Source organism: Euprymna scolopes, chromosome 23, assembly GCF_053919585.1.
Source record: "Euprymna scolopes isolate OS-2025 chromosome 23, ASM5391958v1, whole genome shotgun sequence".
NCBI lineage: Eukaryota > Metazoa > Mollusca > Cephalopoda > Sepiida > Sepiolidae > Euprymna > Euprymna scolopes.
This window is the reverse complement of record NC_136504.1, coordinates 91,155,978-91,173,477: the sequence shown is the minus strand read 5'-3', so window position 1 is coordinate 91,173,477 and position 17,500 is coordinate 91,155,978. Positions and strand designations below refer to the sequence as shown.

The following is a 17,500-nucleotide window of genomic DNA, read 5'->3' as shown; positions in this document are numbered from 1 at the left end:
AGGTGGCAGGACCGCATCACCAATCTGGAGGTCCTTGACCATGAAAAATCCACCAGCATAGAGGTCACCATCATCAAATCCCAACTTCAATGGAGGAGTGTCGGATGTCGAGACGCCTGATGTACGGGGAGTTCCAGGCTGGCAAATGAAGCAAAGGTCGACTAAGACTGCGGTATGAGGACACGGTCAAAGCCGTGGTGTTACATCAAACCGAAATATCTGGAGGGTTATGCCATGGACAGACTTACATGGCGAGGCTCAGTTCATAGAGCTGTTGCCAATTTTGAAGAGGCTCGATGCCTGAAACTAACTGCTGCCAGAGATACATTGCAAAGCAGTCTCAACAGTCATCACAACAACTGACTTCCAATGTCTCACTGTTCAAGATTTTGTGCCTCGAGGCTGTGGCTACAGAGCTACCTCCGTATTCATGAATGAGATGCAAAACGAAAACGTCATCATCGTGTCCAAACACACGTGTGTATGTGTGTGTGTGTGTGTACAGTGTATCACAAAAGTGGGTACACCCCTCACAATTCTTCAAGCATTTAAGTATATCTCTTCATGGGACAACACTGAAAAAATTATTTTTATTTGTCACAATAAAAAGTAGTCCGTCTGCAGTATATTTAACAGTTAATTTATTTCCCCTCAAAATAACTCAAAATATACCCATTAAAAACTAAATCCCTGACCATAAACACACATCCAAGACAACCACTGCTTTATTGAAGTGGTGGACTGGTAAAACATGTCTCCAGACTTGAACCCAATAGAACATCTTTGGGGCATCCTCAAGCAAAAGGTGGAGAAGCACAAAGTCTCAAATATCCTCCAGCTTCGCGAGGAGGTAATTGAAGAGTGGAAGAGCACTTCAGTGGCTACATGTGAAGCTCTGGTAAACTCCTTGCCGAGGTGAGTAAAGATAGTTTCGGATAATGATGGTGGACCCACAAAATATTGAGAGTTGACATGTATGTTAATATTGACAACTATTCGTTAGGTGTGTACGCACTTTTGTTGCCAGGGATTAAGCGTTTAATGACTATATTTTGAGTTATTTTGAAGAGGAGATAAATTAATTATGCTGCAGACAAACTACTTTTCTACTAAAAAATCATTTTTTCAGTATTGTCCCATAAAGAGAAATACTTAAATATTTGAGGAAATGTGAGGGAGGTACTAACTTTTCTGATACACTGTACGCATAATCTTGTGTGTATTCAGGTATCATTTTTTTTCATTTAATAAACATTCTTAAATATTACGGAATTATATCGTTGGATTATATTTTATAATTTTGGAAATTTTCGATTTTTCAAAGCATTTTGTGTTAAAATCAAGAACAAAACATTTATGTGCAATATGAATTACAAACACTTTCGATTCTTCGTAAGTGTTTGTAATGCAATGCCTACATTAGTTTTAACCAAACCATACGCTTCCTGCGAAAGGCAATATATTAGGTAATGTCATATATAGTATTTACGCACACACAGACACACGTTGTGTGGATAAACATTTCTTATATTTGTTATGACCTTGGATGTTTCCAAGATCACCGCAAGTGACGCGTGATCCCTTTCTTCCCGTGATTATTTTAATCATAATAGAATTCTTATTTTCCAACAATCCCTGCCAAATAGCCATTCTGTCTCTGTGTACAGAATTTATTTAAGTAAGATGAGGTCGCCTATGTGAGGGTTATTCGATAAATATCTTACATTTGAAATCTGCCAAATACCAAAGATAGGGAAGGGGATATGCTTACCCTTCCAATGTTTTATTTGTTTTTGCCTTGAAACAGCCAATCCCAATGGTGTCATAGGAAAAATACTAAATCAAGCCCATCGCATATTTAGAATAGTTGAACTAGTAACGTAAAGGGATGAACTAGTAAGGTAAATGTTTGAACTAGTAACGTAAAGTGTTTTACTATTAGATTTTTTATTTTCTGTTTACTATTAAAACCGAATCAGAAATACAGTGTGATAATAGTCCTGATAGGAGTCTGCCGGATTCATCCGAAGAATTAATTTACAGGGAATATTAAATTCAGAAGCATTTACCATCCTTGTGTATTTTCCGGCCATGAGTAAATGACATACAGTGACTAGCATCCCCAAAATATTACCGACCTCGTACTGGTCAGTCTCCACGTAGCTTAACTTCGGTGATCTAACAAGAACCAGCATATCAACGTGATTATATATATATATATATATATATATATATGTATATGTATGTATGCATAATGTGTGTATGTATATGAGAAAGAAAAGTAAAACTGTAAGTTGAACTTTACAATCAAAATTTATTGTTCGACTGAATACTCCAAAAACAATTTACAAAGTCCTTATTCCGCGGAGTTTCAAAGAATGCTATTCTTGTTATTCTTCTCATAAAAAAGACATAAAGAAATCAGCAAATTATATTTTCTTTATATCCGCTGATGAGAATATATATATATATATATGTATATATATATATATTTGAAGTTAATATATTTAGGCAAGATTATTTCATTCAAGCAAACATTATTGTAAACAGGTGCTTTTTTGAATTTTTGGATTTTTCCCTATTTTTCTCTTTTATATCGAAATCGATCAATAAAAGTTTCCAAATAAAAAAGAAAAGTTTATATTTAGAATTTTTATTTTTTACTTTGGAGTATTTTTGAGTATAATTGGATTGTTCTCACATTTAAAACTGCTCTTGTATCGAACTCTGCTCTTGCAATGATAAAAAGGGTATACTACCCGACCAAAAGCTTAACTGACTGACGGATGGAACTTATAGGAATACGTGGTCGCATTTAAAAAACATTAGCATAAGAGTAAAATAATAGTTGTACGTGTTTTATCAAAATACGCTTTTATTCAAATATGTTTTAGGTTATGACAGTTTTTGTAATATTTCTATTTTGTTAAAAATCTAAAATTGTTAATTCATTTTTAAAACATACTAACACAAATCATGCGGGAAAAAATAATTTTATTCAGTGCAAATCTTGTGGCGGATCACCTTGCATCAGTCATTTAACATTTGATCAGGTACCCCTCAAATAATTCACAATGTAAACACATTTTTTTTCAATATTGTCATGTATATTATTACCCAAAAATAGTCGGGATCATGTGACACTAGTTGACAACGACGAATATCATTTGATTTCTATGCAGACATGCAGATCTATATCTCTCCAAACGTTGTTTTAAAACTTATTTTGTCATTCGATGTTTTCGAAAACATTGTTTTTCGATGCATGTCAGTGTAACTGTGGCCTTTCTCGACATATTTTCTGCGAACGTATTCTATATTGTGCCTTGATGTTCCTCGGGATTGATGAGTGATATTCCCATATTTTTATTATCTTCAAATTTGGTGAAATCTAGAGTCACCGTCCGTATCCGATTCACCGCCTGGATCTCCCGCCATTTATATCAATATAAGAAAAACAACCAAGTAGTCAAGGTAATACATCGAACCATTTCACCAACACTAGAAACAAGACGGTGATTGTGGTTAAGTGGTTAACGACACGAACTGACAACTTGTGTGCACCCAGTTTGAATCCAGTTCGTTCCACAAAAACCTTAAATTCTTAGGAATGCTGGTGATCTTCACGGAGCCGCCCCATAAATATCTGATGTCTTTCTAGAAAAAACACAAATTCGGCAGATATCAGAGAGACGAATGCCAAAGAATAATTATTCATTTTAAATTACCTTTTTTTTTCTTTTATTACGCCACGGTTGAATTTTAAAAAAGAAAATACAAAATAAAAAAAGAAAGAAAATTCAAAGATGGCGAATAAAAGTAAATAAATGAAAAAAAAGTAATTGCAACTTCTCTCCCAATTTTCGGATTTTATAATCGTGCCAATTTATTTTCTTTAAAAAAAATTGATAAGTGCTTTTTTTCTGATGAGGCGAAATAAATTCATTGATTGATATAATAATTAAATTAATAATTTAGCGCTACAAGACGGTTGCTGTCAAGAATTGTGCATATCAACATACTTTAAAGAACAAATGGTAAAATAATCAACATCTTGAAATTTGGAATATAAAATGTTATCATTTATTTGGTTGGTTGGTCGTTTTTTTTGTTTTTTTTTTGTTTTTTTTACGGCATATTAGCCCTTTTCCAGTTATTTAATGCCGAATCCAAAGATTTTGAAGAAATTTTTTTTAATAGAATATATTTTTTTCACGTCGGTTTCTATTTAACCCATAGTTGGGACCCTAACAGGTACTACCACTCCGGGTCAGAGTGGACCTGGGAGCAATGCCAATTAAAAGGTGGCTCCACACTCCCCAAAGACCGCAAGCTGGGCCTCACCACTAGATATTATTTAAGGTTATATCCAGGACCTTTTATTTGTTTATATATATATATATATATATATATATATATATATATATATATATATATATATATATATATATATATATATGGTGAGCTAAAAAAAAACCCAGAGGACATTCAATTGTTTTTCTAAGTATTTTACAGTCAACGGAGCAAAAAAAGGCCAAAGACCCTAGTGTTTTGATGTGACGTTTTTTTATATATTAACTAGTTATGACCAAAGTTTCATTTAATTCGGACAAAACACTAAGAAACGAGGCCTAATTAGAGTAAGGACCCGTTTTTTTGGGGGGGGGGTCACCTTGTAAACCTGTTTTCATTCGAAAATTTGGTGGTTGATGTTTTCTGTTGGTTTTAAAACAGTTTAAATGTTGAAAACAAATAATGAATTAATTTCGGCACTATACAGAATATTAGGTAATAAGTTGTCTTGCGCGAGTAATACTACTAAACAAACGAATATTCAGTTTATATCTATCTCAGAAAGACACACAAAGAGAAGGAAGAAAGGATGGGTAGATATAGGTTTGCTAGAATAATAACGGAAGAGTTTCCAGATAATGAGAAAACTGTTTGCTCATGTCCTTTTGATAAACCGAAGCGCAATATTCAATCGTGTAGATTCCTGCCTAGAATTTTATGGAAACAAGTGACGTATCCGCCCCTCTCTGCCACACTAAGCCAGCATCCCTGCTTCCACATAAACTGGTTTTCGCTTTTCTCTTCGGTTAATCCGGCCAACCTTTATTTCTATCGACCCATAGCGTAACGCTCGGAACAAAGGCTGTAATCCGCAGAGCTTGAAATGCTAATATTAATAGTGTCCCTCCTTTTGAATCGCAAGCGAGAACCGCGAAAGATAAAGTCTCCCTCGCGGAGATATTAAGCTATATGCCTTTCTAGGCTTATCTTGGATGCTAATATTGCTTATAAATTCGGATTTTATTGTTTCCCTTTATGACTATGATTACAATTCAACTATTAAATATAAGAAATTAATTTCATATATTAATAAAACAAGCATGAATAAGATCAGCGATAAGTTGGAGCGATATATGGGGCTATATATATTTCAAATTATTTATCGATTATTTTTAATTTTCTACGAATGTATGTTTCGAGAAAAGGTCAATGCAATTGAAAGGAATTAAATTGCTCAAATGTTATGAAAGGAAGAAAAATGATTTCGCGTTTCTTGTGACTCTTTCTCTCTCTCTTTATATATATATATATATATATATATATATATATATATATATATAAAGTGAAATTGTCTGTCTGTGTGTTTCTGGGTGGGTACATTTCCCTACCAAACTACTCTGTCAATTTTCAGTCTACAGACTCGAGATTGACATAAAGGGTATTGGGATTTGGGAAAATCTTTTTACTCGATTAGTATCGGCTGAAGAGAGCTTGATATGGGTATCTAAAAAAGTCCCTAATTATCAGGTTTGAAACCGACGGTACCGATGACTTGTCTCATCTAAACTTTCTGCAAATAAAACATATATATCTTGCCCTCCTTCTCTATTTATGTTGATCACTGATTTCTTCTCGCACATTCTCGGGTTCTCTCATTCATTTTCTCACCCTCTCTCTCTCTCTCTCTCTCTCTCTCTCTCTCTCTCTCTCTCTCTCTCTGTCGTTCATTCTTTGATACTACTTCTCAACCTCCCTCGAGCACCCATTCTCTTTCACACTCTGTTGTCCTCTCATTTTCTTGTTCGCGCTCTCTGTTATGCGCCGTGTTTCTTTTGCTCACTCACTCTCTATATCCTCTCTCTGTATGTTTCTTTCTATCACCCTTTCTACCGCATTTTCTCGCTTTTTCTACCGCCCTTACTTCCCTTATCCCTCTTATCATCGCTCTTTCTCTTTCTCCAACTCTTCCTTTTATTTCCTTTCTATTATTCACATCTTCCTTTTTTTCTATCGCTCTTAATCTCTTCGTATCGCCTTCGCCCTCCCTATCTCTTTCTGTTGCTTTTGCGCTATCTTTCTTTCTATCACCCTTGCTTTTATCCGCACTTTCTATCGTTCCCTCTCTTTCTATGACTCTCTTTCACTTTCTATCGCTCGTTGTATTCCTCTGTTGCTCCCTATATATCTTTTTCTCATTTTCTCTATCTTTCTGTTTTGTTTTTATCTTTCTATTCTGCTTTATTTCCCAATGTTTTACTTATTTTCCCCTGATCTCTTGTTTTTTCTCTACCACTATTCCGCTGTATCCCCGTCTATTTCGCACTTTTATCCCCTTCTATCCCTTTCCCACTCTTTTCTTCCTCCCCTCTATCTACAACTCCCTCTTCCCCATGTAGTCTTATATAACAACTACGCTCTGTTTCCCTTACCATTCTCCTAAAAGTAGTATCATTCTAAAAGTATATTCAACTATAATTACATGTGTTCCGCCTGGGTGTCCTACTCAACTTTTTAATATACGATCAACAGAATTTTACAGTTAATAAGTTTAGTCGTATACTTGGTAATTAATGTGTCGATGCAATCTTGAAAATTAAAAGCTAATTCATTTTCGTTATGACAAGTAGATGCAAATTCACTTCAGTCTTGAAAAGTAGATGCAAATTTGTTTCGTCATGAAAAGTAAACGCATATTTATTTAGGCCTTGAAAAATAGATGCAAATTTAGCTTCGTCTTAAAAAGTTGGTGCAAATTTACTTTAGTCGTGAAAGTGAGATACAAATTTACGTTCGTTTTTAAAAGTAAATGTAAATTGAAGAACACATGTAAAGTTATTTGTCTTAGATGTAAATTTCGTCTTAGATGTAAATTTATATTAATCTGGAAAATTAGATGCAAATTTACTTTTTTCTTGAAAATTAGATGCAAATTTACTTTTTTCTTAAAAATTAGATGCAAATTTATTTTTTTCTTGAAAATTAGATGCAAATTTATTTTTTCTTGAAAATTAGATGCAAATTTATTTTTTCTTGAAAATTAGATGCAAATTTATTTTTTCTTGAAAATTAGATGCAAATTTATTTTTTCTTGAAAATTAGATGCAAATTTATTTTTTCTTGAAAATTAGATACAAATTTATTTTTTCTTGAAAATTAGATGCAAATTTACTTTTTTCTTGAAAATTAGATGGAAATTTAGTTCTTTCTTGAAAATTAGATGTAAATTTATTTTTTCTTAAAAATTAGATGCAAATTTACTTTTTTCTTGAAAATTAGATGCAAATTTATTGTTTCTTGAGAATTAGATGCAAATTTATTTTTTGCTTGAAAAGTTAATGCAAATTTATTTCCTCTTAGGAAAGTATATGTACATTTAATTTGTCCTTGAAAAGTATGTGCGAACTTGCATTTATTATTTGTTGTTTAAAGTTGATGAAAATTTTTTGTCGTTATAAAAGTAGATAAAAATTTACTTGAACAGTAAAGACAAATTTATTTCATCTTAGAAAAGCAAATTTACTTTTCTCATAAAAAGACCACAACTAGATTTAGTAAAAAACGGTTATCAGAAAAAAAGGATTCTACGAACTTACAGTTCTTAGAAAGAAGTTATAATAGGAGGGTCTGTCTTTTATTTTTTTTTTACTCAAAAAGTTGAAGAGTTACAAAGTCGAATGTGTTAGCATTAAAACGGCTTACCTTTTGTGCTCCAGAATTTATTTTCTACCCCATGATCACCATTCTCAATTTATTTTCTACACTGTCGTACACATGCTCAATACACTTTAGCTAACCACGAACGATGGTAATGCATGGGCATCGAGAGCGTGTTTGGTAATGCGAATGGCGTTCTAAAAGTAAAACCCACTAATTTTGTAACTCAAAAAGTTGAAAGACTACGACGATGTAGGTGGTAATATTAAATCGACTGCGTTGTGCTCCACGATTTATGTTTCTACATAGTAACCACCATGCTCAATAGAGTTTTGCGAGATTTCAATGGAGCATCTCTGCTTCTGAAACACGTCTATGACGGGTGTTACTTTCTTAGAGTCTCACAACGTCAATAGGTTTAACAGAGAGATGAAGCTTCAAGGTCAGGAATACTTAAGTTCAGTAATCATAACGATGCAATTTGCCATCCCTTCCGACAAAAAATAGGAGGCATTACTTTTTAAATACTCCTAGTACAATGAGATATGAAAACAGCGAACTGGTGTGGACAAGATTAACAAATCAAATGAGCTGATACAGAGTTTACAATTTAATATTAGACAATTCATGAGAACACAGAGCAACAAGCTTGAATTTTATACTTTTTTATTTGTGATTTTATTTTTCTGTTTTTATAATGTAATATTTTCGTTCTACATATTCGTTTGTATTATATATTATATAAAGTGTGGGCGTTTGGATTCTTAATCCGGACGGAGGGGTGATGCGTCTAGCGTGTTAGGTATAAGTTAGTGTTAAGTTCATGCTTGCATACCTTCTCGCTTCCAGCTAACGCTGCTGGCTAACCTCGCAACAGATACTACACTTAAACTGCGCAAGCAAGTTTGGAGCCAAGATGGAAAGTCATGTGGTGATGGAGTGAGACTACGTCAACACCGAAGGATGAAGCACTAAGGCCCCAACTAGTCATCGTCACGACTGACGGACTGCATGATCATGATGATGATATAAACATATGTATATATATATATATATATATAATAAACAATGTTATATATATATAATAAACAATGTTATATATATATATAATAAACAATGTTATATATATATAATAAACAATGTTATATATATAATAAACAATGTTATATATATATAATAAACAATGTTATATATATATAATAAACAATGTTATATTTATATAATAAACAATGTTATATATATAATAAACAATGTTATATATAATAAACAATGTTATATATATATATATATAATAAACAATGTTATATGTATAATAAACAATGTTATATATATATATATAATAAACAATGTTATATATATATATAATAAACAATGTTATATATATAATAAACAATGTTATATATATAATAAACAATGTTATATATATATATATATATATATATATATATATATAATGTTATATATATATATATATATTAATATAACATTATCGTCTCTATAAATTTATCATGTAACATATTCGTCCTTGATACTTCTGAGATTGTTGTTGTTGTCTAAATCTTGTGTAATAGCGTTTATCGCCATTTCAATTGAAAATCTCCATTCAAATAGCAATTAAAAATGCTATAGGATTATGAATATCTTGAATATTTTATCAGAAAAAATATCCCACCCAAAATTTCAAATGCAGAAAAGACGTCATAATGTTTCCTGACAAAACGTTTCCAACTTACTTCCTTAAAAATGTTTTTTTAGGTGTGTGTTATTTAAACAAAAACTGACTTCGATAATTGCTGTGTGTTCGTTGGTTCCGTGTTTATTTTAGTTCTAGAGGCGATATAACAAACGAAATTCGGGAATTAACATTTGTTTCACCAAAAATATTGTTTATTTATTCAAATAGGGAGCCATGTTTTCTTTTCGATTTTGAGTTAACTTATTTTTTCTTTTATTCTTTTTGAAAATGTTTATAAATCCGTTATGTACCCTAGAGCTTTCAATTTCCCGAGAAGAAAATATTTGCATAATTTGATAATTCCCTTCCAAAAATAAACATAAATAAAAACCTCTCTCTCTCTCTCGCTCTTATATATATATACTAGCTTAACAGTTTTACATTTAAAATCAACTTTTTTTCTACACCACCATGTCTGGCAACACTTGGTTGTTTTCTACTTAAACCAATCAGTTAAGATGTATCTGGTACCTCTTTGGACATGGGTAGGGGAATTTAAAGAGCGGCTAAGAATATGTCTGTCAGTACACAAAACTCATATGTACATATCTTCTCACTCAATTAGCTCAACACTATTACACTGATGTTATCACACGCTGCCCCTCCCCACACATATATCATTATAATGAAGAAGACGACGGATCCAAAATTATATTTAAAAAACAATCTGTATTTCTTTTCTACATATACTCAATGAATAATAATAATAATAATAATAATAAAACTATATATGTGATTAGTTAACGTTGACCTCTCTCGATAACTCGTCCAACCTAACGTTTTGTGTCGTGAATTTTTATTTTATTTTCTCTCGTTCCAAATTGGCCGCGACGTCATCTCTTATGTGTTAGTTTGCACTCTCTCCGCAACTACTGAGTCACAGGTATGAAAATAAAATAAGCACAAGACAAAAACACAATATAACACTGACTCCGGCACATTGTGTATATATTTGATGTATTCTAGGTGCGTATGTGACACCCCAACCACACCCTCTAAATACTAAAATCCACATATACATTCTGACGGGATTCTGTCCATCAGTTGCCGTCAGCTCATCTCTTGTTCAAGGTGTTTCGATTTGTTTCAAGGAAGTATCTGCATTCTAGACATGTCAAAGTCACAATTGTCGCCCACTGAACTCTGTCGTCCGTAAACCGTTTCCACTGTCGTTAACCTATGAGTACTTTCCGACATGCCCGCAAACCAAATCTTAATATATCCACATTCATTGTTCCGTCATTTTATTGGTGTCATTGCTCAATTCTGACCAACAATTTCATGTGAACATTCCTTTCTCTACCCCAATCACATTTTTCGATCTATTATCTTATATCAAAACCTATTCCCCATTTCTTTTGTTATTCGATGGACTTACTTCATATTTTGCTAAATTTCTGTTTTTTTTCCTAAGACATCGATAGTATCATATACCAAGGCACTTCAATAAGTTTCCAGACTTTTTTTTACAAGCATTTAAAATTGTCGTAGACACTTGTAAATTCGGTATGTTATTATGAGATGACTGACACATTCTTATGATTCCAGGTTAAAATACACAGCTACAGAAGGAATTGAAATACAGCCTACTAAAACCTGGTTGCCATAGCTGGTGAATTTCCAAAATGCAATCTGGGCGTGGGGACACTTCAGAAGAACGATATGCAATAGAAATCTGTTTTAAACTTATAAAAATGCAACAAAAACTATGGAATCCTTTTAGATAAACTTGTCAGAATCTCGCATCAGGTTTTGAGTGACATAAGATATTAAAAAAAGCAGGCAGTCTGTGAGAGATAATGAGAGGTGTGAGAGATCAGAACACCAGAGTTGATTGGCCAAATAAAGAAGTTCATAGAGAGATAATATGTCGCCTTATTATTATACTCTCTCTTGCAATAAAAAAAATATGTCTTACTTATAGGAACTGGTCTGTGATTTTTCTCACTTTTTAGACACCATTGATTATTTGATACATGCAAATACAATATAGCAACTTTGATAAGAAATAGATTCAACGATGAGATTTTAATTTCCCATCCACATTCAACTAGAACTTTATAAGATATTACTTATCGAATATCAGGAAACATGACTAACATAAACTAGAACAATAACAGAAAATAACATATATCCAATACTTAGGCGTCTCACTATATACATACATATTCAGAATGTGAGAGATTATGTATAATTATTTCCACAGCCCAAAGAACGTCGCAGCCCACAAGAGCCACACCGGTCAATATATATATTATTTTCTTCAAACACATCGTTCGCCATCTGTATGACTAATCGGTTGGTCTTGACTAGACATACTACCGACTGTGAACTTATTCCACTCAAACACAATAAAAAAAATTTTAAAACAAAATACAATTATCATCCAAATATGTATCTGGGATATGAACCTTTTTCCTGACTTACAAAGATGCACATTCAATGGAATTATTTTCAATAATGATACAATACTGATACACACACGAATATATACATACATGTGTGTGTATATATATATATATATATATATATATATATATATATATATATATACTGAAGAAATATTAACGAATCAGTATATTTTTATATGTTTATAGACTTCCTCACTCACTCTCTTTCTCATCCAATGTCTTAGCCAGAATTATATTTTTAATTACATATACAAATATTGCCCTATTCCGTTATATATCTTCTAAATGGCAGTTTTCCCATCAGTTTTCTCCCTTTTTTCTTTTTCTGTTTGATATCAAACACTTTTTTCTCTCTGCCTATCTCTTCCTATCTCTGTTATACACTTACTCTCTCTCTCATATAGTTTACCCTCTTTATATATCCCGTAATATCCAGTTAAATACTCAAAAATTACTGCTTTTTGTTTCTACGAAAGAAATAGATTTTATTATTTTGTTAATCAAACCACTGTTCTTACTTCATCTATAAGCCTCACACCCTACCCTCTATAGACTCCCGCTAGGTAACCCCATACATAATTTTTCGTCGATGTAACTTCCAACCTTTTTCAGATATATCTTGTCGAACCCTGGAAGATTTATTATCAAAGTTACCGATCTTGCGGATCTGTGACTTAACGGATATAAGTTCTAAGTTATACTCAGTTCTACATGGCAGTCTCCTGGGGGATGAAGGTTCAATCCACAATGCAATAGTTTACTAATATGTCTCCTTATTATTCGAGTCTCTCCTGCAATAAACTATTTCTTTCTTCCTTATAGAAACTTGCCTATGATTCTTCTCACTCGTTTGCAACATTGTTTATTCGATACATGGAAATGCAAATATGTACCTGGGATGTGTACCTTTTTCCTCACTTACAAAGATACATATTCAATTTAATTATTGTCAATAATGATACAATACTGATACACACACATACATATATGTACTAAAGAAATATTAACGAATCAGTATATTTTATCTGTTATAAACTTCCTTACTCACTCACTCTCTTTCTCTCATTCCTTTCTCTCTCTCTCTCATATATATTTTACCCTTTTATATATCCCGTAATATCCAGTTAAATACTCAAAAATTACTGCTGAGTGTTTCTACGTCAGAAATAGATTTTATAATTTTTTCAATCAAACTACTGTTCTTACTTTATCTGTGAGCCTCACAACTTTCCGTCGATGTAACGTCCAACCTTTTTCAAGTACATGAACACTAATCGTCTAATGCAGACCTCCACGTTGAAATCCGCGTGCATAATTAAACTAGTATTAATTACATAATATTTAACAAACATATAAGCCATGAGACCTTGCTTTAAAAATTTAAACATGAGGTAAAGTATAATCTGAGCATTAATACAACATTGTTCTTGAAATACTCCCAAACTTACACCATTGAAATTTTAAGAACTCACAAACTGGTTATGTATCTTATCAGGCTGACATTTTTGCATCTGATAGTGCACCAGAATTTAAAAAATCTGAATTTGAATCTCCGTCAAAATTTCGACGTTGGTCAAACCTTCAAAGATCTAAACTCATAAGATATGTGAACTTCATTGGCCACATAACCGGTTCATACGATGAACAGAAGTTATCGTGGAAATATGACATTTTTATTAACCATGAACGTCGTGCACTTGGAAGAAAATTCACATGCCGGCCCACAGTAAAATAGTTTACAATAGTCTTTGTAGTTTACAATGCATTGTAGAAAACCTAGTTTTTATATGATGTGTGAATTAAAGTTTAAAATGCAAAGAGTACCATGGTTCAGTCGTGCATTAAACAGAAATATAAATTTTGAATGAACACCTGTCAGAATTGATTTAATATGCCGAATTTTTCAGCTAATGAAGCAATAAAACTTTTCAAATACACTTGTGATGTAAGGCCGTGTCAAGTGTTAAATTTGATCAAAATCGCCTGTTCTCTCTTTCATCGGATTAATTCTATCATCGCTTATCGGTACTTATCAAACACATACAGATACACAGCTATATGAGAACACTGCCGGGAACATGAAGTACCTTAGTGTGAAATTTCATAAAATTCGACTAAGCTGTTTTCGAGTCCATGGTGAGCGAATTCTCCATCATACACACACATACACACACAAACTTTATTTTATATAAAGATTTATTTTCCGTGGAGTTTACTTAAAAAGAGCATTCGTTTTAGGCATGCAATTTGAAAATCCGTCAAAATTCTGATGTTGGTCAAACCTTCAAATATCTAAAGTTATATTAGATTTGAACTTGATTTGTTACAACATGAGCCAAGTAACGAGTTCATACGATGGACAGAACAGAAGTTATCGTGAAATATATTTTCCACTAACCATTGCTTACATATTCTCAAATTAAATTTTATCTAACTAAGCATATTACGGATATGTTAATCAAGTTTGGTGACGATTGGTTTAGCGATGTGGCAGAGTTAATTATGATGAAACACATAAACATGAAAATACAGTAACCATACACATGATACATGTCGGAAGGGTTGTTCATCGAAACTAATACAAATATCAACATGTTTTTATTGCACTAGTACGAAGATAAAAATTAAAATGATGTTTTCACACTTGTACCGACCCAAAACACACATCAGATATTAAAATTATATCTCATTTCTTTAATTATTCCAGGCGTATTAGCCTTGAGGCTGAGTTGGATGAAAAGAATTGGCGTGTTCGCTGGGAAGACATAATGTATGAGCCGCTGAATCGCCACAAACGGGATCCTATGGGCAGTCGGCAGAGCATTGCTAGGGTAAGTAGACCTGATAATTTGTCTTTAACTTACATATTTTTTTTATACTTCTAAAGCAAAGCAAAGAAAAATCTTTAAAGAATCAGCATGAATATTTTATTAAAAAAACGTCTAATAAATCGCCAATACGTTGTCAAAAGTCCACGTGATTTTAACACCAAACCGAGGAAAGAAATACGTTCTACTTTAGCTTGTTTAGATGAAAGAAGACCGGACATGGAAGAAGAGTCCCGCTGGGTAACCCCATACCTAATAACGGTTGAGATGTGTGTGAATAAAGCTGTCCGGGCCTGAATACCTAAATACATAACCGGACTTTGAGCTCTGAGAAAATAGACATCTGAGACCGTCATTTCTCTGCTGTTGTTTATCCTTACTTAATGAAGGCGTGCGCTCACGTGCAAATCACATTAAAGATGGTGGATGAAGCTATGAAAACCGCACGGCATAACGTGAGTGAAGATGAACTTCGTCTCTACATGGATGCAGTGTGTTATATATGAGCATTATGTCTAGTATACTGTAGAAAGCTGTCTCATTTGTAAAACGAGAAAGGTGCCAGTATGGACGCTCCATAGACATTTCTAACGATTTTATAATACTTTATGCCCAAGGAATTTTTGCTTTTTAAATTTATAAAACTGACTCCGGTTTGAATAATTAATAAAATATTTAAAATTTATATGCCAGTTAAAAAGAAACGAACAAAAGATACGGTCTTGCAACGTTCAAGAAAAGCACGTTGAAATAACTCAGTACAAACTATTTGACAACGAGAAAGTCTTTCAAAACCCAGTCTCCGTAAGTACATATATATATATATATATATATATATATATGTGTGTGTGCGTGTGTACATATATATATAATTAAAAATGAAAACGTTAGCAAATAAAATGCTTGTTTTGTTTTAGTCTTCTACGAAACTATTTCACATGGTGAGAAGAAGCAAAAAGGAAAATAGCAAGTCAGCCAACAATCTTAGACTTACCGCGACCCATATATTGATTCAAATAGAAATTACCTCTTTGTTAAAATGTTAACTCGCAGCCTTTGATTTTATTATACATCAGCAGAACTGATAATTTATATAGAAAAAAATAAATGGAAACATTAAAATATTTTTTTCAAAACATGAAATGATGATATTTGTTTATTCCAACAAACGTAACGCTATTTTATTCAAATATATGGAGAAATCAATATTTAATCTCGGTGTATGACTTTTTGTCAAACTTGTGAAAAATTATTCTAATTACTAGGGTTAGGACAACAGCATATTCATTTCATTGTTTTGACTCTCGAGTGTGTATCCGTTGATATCTTATATTCTTTTATATAGAGTTGGTGGGAAGGGGGGAAAGCAGAGCAAAAGCCGAGAACCCAACGTTTTTCACTGTATTTAAAGCGAAATAGCGTGAATCTCATAAAAGTCGACGTAAATAAATCTAGAGACGACCCGCGTTCCCAAATCCTACATATTATGATATAGGACCCATATAAACAGTTGTAAGCGATAGTAACGAACCCGGGAGCGTGTGCTCGAAAAGCCTTTTGAAGACGTACACGAAATAGTCACACACATTTTGCCTTTTATATATATATAGATGAATGACATTTTTAAAAAATACAAAAAATAACATATGATAAAACGATTTTCTTTCAATTACATGAGTCTCCTGTTCACATTGTCCGACAGGTTAGTCGGTTTTGTACCTCCATAGCAACTTTTGATGTATATGTAATATTAATTAATTCAAAATTGTTTTTATTGCTGCACATATTCATTTCTTCAGTTTATCCCTGTTCATCCCGATAACGGCATATACATAATCTAGTATAACATAAAATGCCAGATTTATCGCTTCGTATCGCAATACGATTAGTTATATAAACATTTGGAATGTATTCAACCTTTGTGGATGATGCCGAAACTGTCGGATATCCGGTAATGATTTCATGCACACCTGCACACAGACGCATGCACGCACACACCACACACACATACATACATAATACATACACACACACACACACACACATATATATATATATATATATATATATATATATATATATATATATATATATATATACAAAAATAAATCTCCATTTTACTTTTTAGTTGCGGGTTTCCTGTTGGTCGAGGATCTTTTATAAGTTTCGTTTAACCCGCAAAGTTGATTTATATGGCTTTCTTACAATTTTAACTAGTTCTATCTGTCCGGTTTGCCCGAGATTTTCTACGTTAAAAAGAATGTCGTTTTAAATGAGAGAATAATTAAACTCCCCAAGGAGGTGCCCTCTGGATTAGAACAAAAAAAAAACAATAGTCATCAGTCCAGAAAGGTTTCTCGTTAACTTACTGACAAGAAAAAGCACTCTGAAATTTTTGGGGATAAGAATTGATAATTTGTATTAGTTGGACTACGGTTCTCAATTTGAGTGTTTTTTTTTCACAACGTTTCGATCGATGTAACTTCCGACCTTCTTCAGGTGTATCTTGTTGTACTCTGGATTTTTTTCTGTTGAAATTAATTTAATCCGCGATGGTCCATAAGCAAAGTTGCGTTACG

General features: G+C 32.7%; 1 protein-coding gene across 1 annotated transcript in view; it reads left to right on the top strand.

Annotated features, from left to right (window-relative positions):
* LOC145246050 (atrial natriuretic peptide receptor 1-like) overlaps positions 1-17,500 on the top strand; it is a 1,007,513-nt gene that overhangs the window by 574,646 nt on the left and 415,367 nt on the right. The window contains exon 8 of the mRNA XM_080107893.1: positions 14,801-14,924. Within this exon, the coding sequence (XP_079964019.1) occupies positions 14,801-14,924 (124 nt within the window). The remainder of the gene's footprint in view (positions 1-14,800; positions 14,925-17,500) is intronic.